Source organism: Lolium perenne, chromosome 4, assembly GCF_019359855.2.
Source record: "Lolium perenne isolate Kyuss_39 chromosome 4, Kyuss_2.0, whole genome shotgun sequence".
Lineage (NCBI taxonomy): Eukaryota > Viridiplantae > Streptophyta > Magnoliopsida > Poales > Poaceae > Lolium > Lolium perenne.
Window position 1 is genome coordinate 243,849,597 of NC_067247.2, and position 2,620 is coordinate 243,852,216.

The 2,620-nt window shown below is 49.4% G+C and overlaps 1 protein-coding gene across 1 annotated transcript; it reads right to left on the bottom strand.

Annotated features, from left to right (window-relative positions):
• Window positions 1–1,047: 1,047 nt before the first annotated feature.
• LOC127332429 (uncharacterized) lies at window positions 1,048–2,098 on the bottom strand. Its single transcript, XM_051358731.2, has one exon. It carries the CDS (start codon window positions 1,960–1,962, stop codon window positions 1,366–1,368), a length of 597 nt encoding a protein of 198 aa, XP_051214691.1. The 5' UTR covers window positions 1,963–2,098; the 3' UTR covers window positions 1,048–1,365.
• Window positions 2,099–2,620: the final 522 nt, after the last annotated feature.

Sequence of the window (2,620 nt, forward strand, 5' to 3'; positions counted from 1 at the left end):
GGATCTGAAATCCCTAATGATGCCACCGACAGAGATCTTTTCAACGCCGCTACTCGGGTCACCATTGGCAATGGTTCTAAAGCTTCCTTTTGGTCCTCCTCTTGGTTGGATGGTACTCCTCCGAAGATCATCGCCCCCTTGATTTTCATAGCCTCTCAAAGAAAGAATCGGTCTGTGCGGGATGCTCTCGAGGGTCAGAATTGGGTTGCTGGCATAAATTTTGACTCTTTTACTGTCGAGCACTTGGAGCAATATGTCCGCCTTGGGATCTACTCTCAGCCATCCAGCTATCCCCTGGCATTTTAGACTCCATCATCTGGACCATGTCGCCAAATGGCTGCTACGCAACTAGTTTTGCCTACAAGGCCCAGTTCCTAACCGCTTTGCCCTGCTCCTTCGGCAATCTCGTGTGGGAAACTTGGGCTCCAGCGAAATGTCGCTTCTTCGCCTGGCTCGCCGTTCAAAACCGCCTTTGGACCGTGGACAGTCTCGCCAAACGGGGGTGGCCGCACCAACCTTCTTGTCACCTTTGTAGATGTACCCCCGAGACGGCGCGACATATCCTTTTCGAACGTTTCTCCAGAAGGATATGGGTTGCTACGGCTTTCTTGCCCGGATCTTCTCCGTTGCCTTGGGTTGGGTAGGCAGAAAGTGTTGAATTAGTGGCACGCCAGACTCCTTCCTCTTCTCCCAAAGGGTTACAGACTGCCATTCTTATCATCCGGGAGATTTAGAAGGAAAGAAATGAGCGAGTATTCAATAATAAATAATAAATTCTTTTTGACTTCGGTCACCATGCACAAAATCAGGGAATAAGAAAGAGATTGGATTCTTGCCGGAGCAAAAAAATCTTACGGAGCTCGCGAGCTAACCCTTTTTTCTTTCTCTCTAGTTTTAGAGTTTCTTCCTTCCCCTTTCTTTTGTTTTTGTTGTTGGCGTCAGCCAGATCTTTGTTTGCTCCTCCTATATTAATATAATTTTTTGCCTCGGTTCAAAAAAAGACGACAGTGAACAAAAAATCTCAAGATCCAAGAAGTACCATGAAAATAATCAGTAAGGTGAGCAACTCATATTATTGTTTTTTTGGCAGAGGAGACATGAGGACATCCCTCATCATTTCTCCTCCAAAAACATCAAACCCAGAGAAAAAATAATAATCCAAAATATCTGGATCAAAGGCCAAAATCCATGCCTCTCTTGCATCTCTTGCAAGAGGAATAAACAAAATTCCTTGCACTCTCTACAATTTCCCGGTAATGTTATTTTTTTTCTTTCCTTTTTACGTTGCACTGGTGGTCATTGTTGCCTAAGGCCTCTAATCCTTTGGAGTTTAGGCCTTAGCCCTCAGCCCTCAGCCCTCAGCCCTCAGGCGACCCCGATGCCGGTGAAGAAGATCTGCCTGCTGTCTGCGCAGGAGAGCCCAGCAGTCTCCGGCTCCTTCGGGGCGTCAAACGCAACGGCGCGGGCACGGGCGCGGCGCTTGCGCTCCTTCTCTTCTTGGAACTCGTCGTTCACGATGGCCTGGTATCTGCACTCCGTGCTGCAGAACGCCCTATCCCCTCCGTACATGAAGATGTCCTTGCCGTCCAGCGGCCGCTGGCAGCGGTCGCAGCACCCCAGGAAATCGGCCACGCGGAACGGCTCGCCGGCGCCGCACAAGCTGGTGGTGCACCGCCCGCTGCATCCGAGCTCGGAGATCTCTAGCCGCACGGCACGGCGCGGAGACGCGATGGCGATGGACGCAGACACCTTCGACGCCGCAGGCGACGGCTGCGCCTCAAGCGCGGCCAGGATGCCGAGCCCGACCCCGCCGGTCTCGCGGTGAAACCACCCTCGGGCCACCGAGCGGTCCAGCGGGCTCTTTGGCGACGGAAGGCCGTCCAGACTGCCTGTCTGCCACGGCGACCGTCTGGCCAAGGCGACGTCGAACTTGCGCGCCATGGCCCTGACCGTCACCGCCATGTATATTTCTTAAGATCTGGAGGGCGAGACGTAGAAGAGGTCTTGCAGGCTGGTGACCTGCTTGGTTTCTTGGCAGGCTGCTCCTCAAAGGAGGGGAAGGAGGGGAAGAGGAGCAGGAGCAGGAGCAGGTGTAGAGACCGAGAGGGTGGTTTCGTGTATTTGTAGCCTCTAGAGTGGTCGTTTCCTGTTCATGAACTTCATTTCTGGTTTTCCTGACATATCCTTTGTTTTTCTTTTTGTGAATGTTCAAAAGAGAAAGATATTTGTTACTGCTCTTCATTATCGAAAAAAAGGAGTGCATACGTATAGTTGAGATTTTTTTTAAATGTAGTGTGGGCAGGGCTCATCTGATAATTCTGATGTCACTGACCATTGGGTAACTACTGAGCCAATATATATGCAACTTCTGTATAAATGTAAAAATCGTAGTAGAAAACTCAATTACAACTCAGGTGTAACACATCGGAGAATCACGACGAAAACCGAGCTCTAACTTAGCTGTCAATCTGTCTTACACGCATGTTATATCTCTAAATTTATTAAAATACTATAATTTGTTAATATTTAACTGTAGTATGAACTGACATATCGAGTTGAATACAATAACACGTCATCTGTTTCGGCTAGCACTTCTAGTGTACTGTATGTATGGATGGAC

Bases quoted from the DNA above. Each gene is read 5' to 3' on its own strand.
- LOC127332429 (XM_051358731.2), bottom strand. From the start codon at position 1,962: ATGGCGGTGACGGTCAGGGCCATGGCGCGCAAGTTCGACGTCGCCTTG.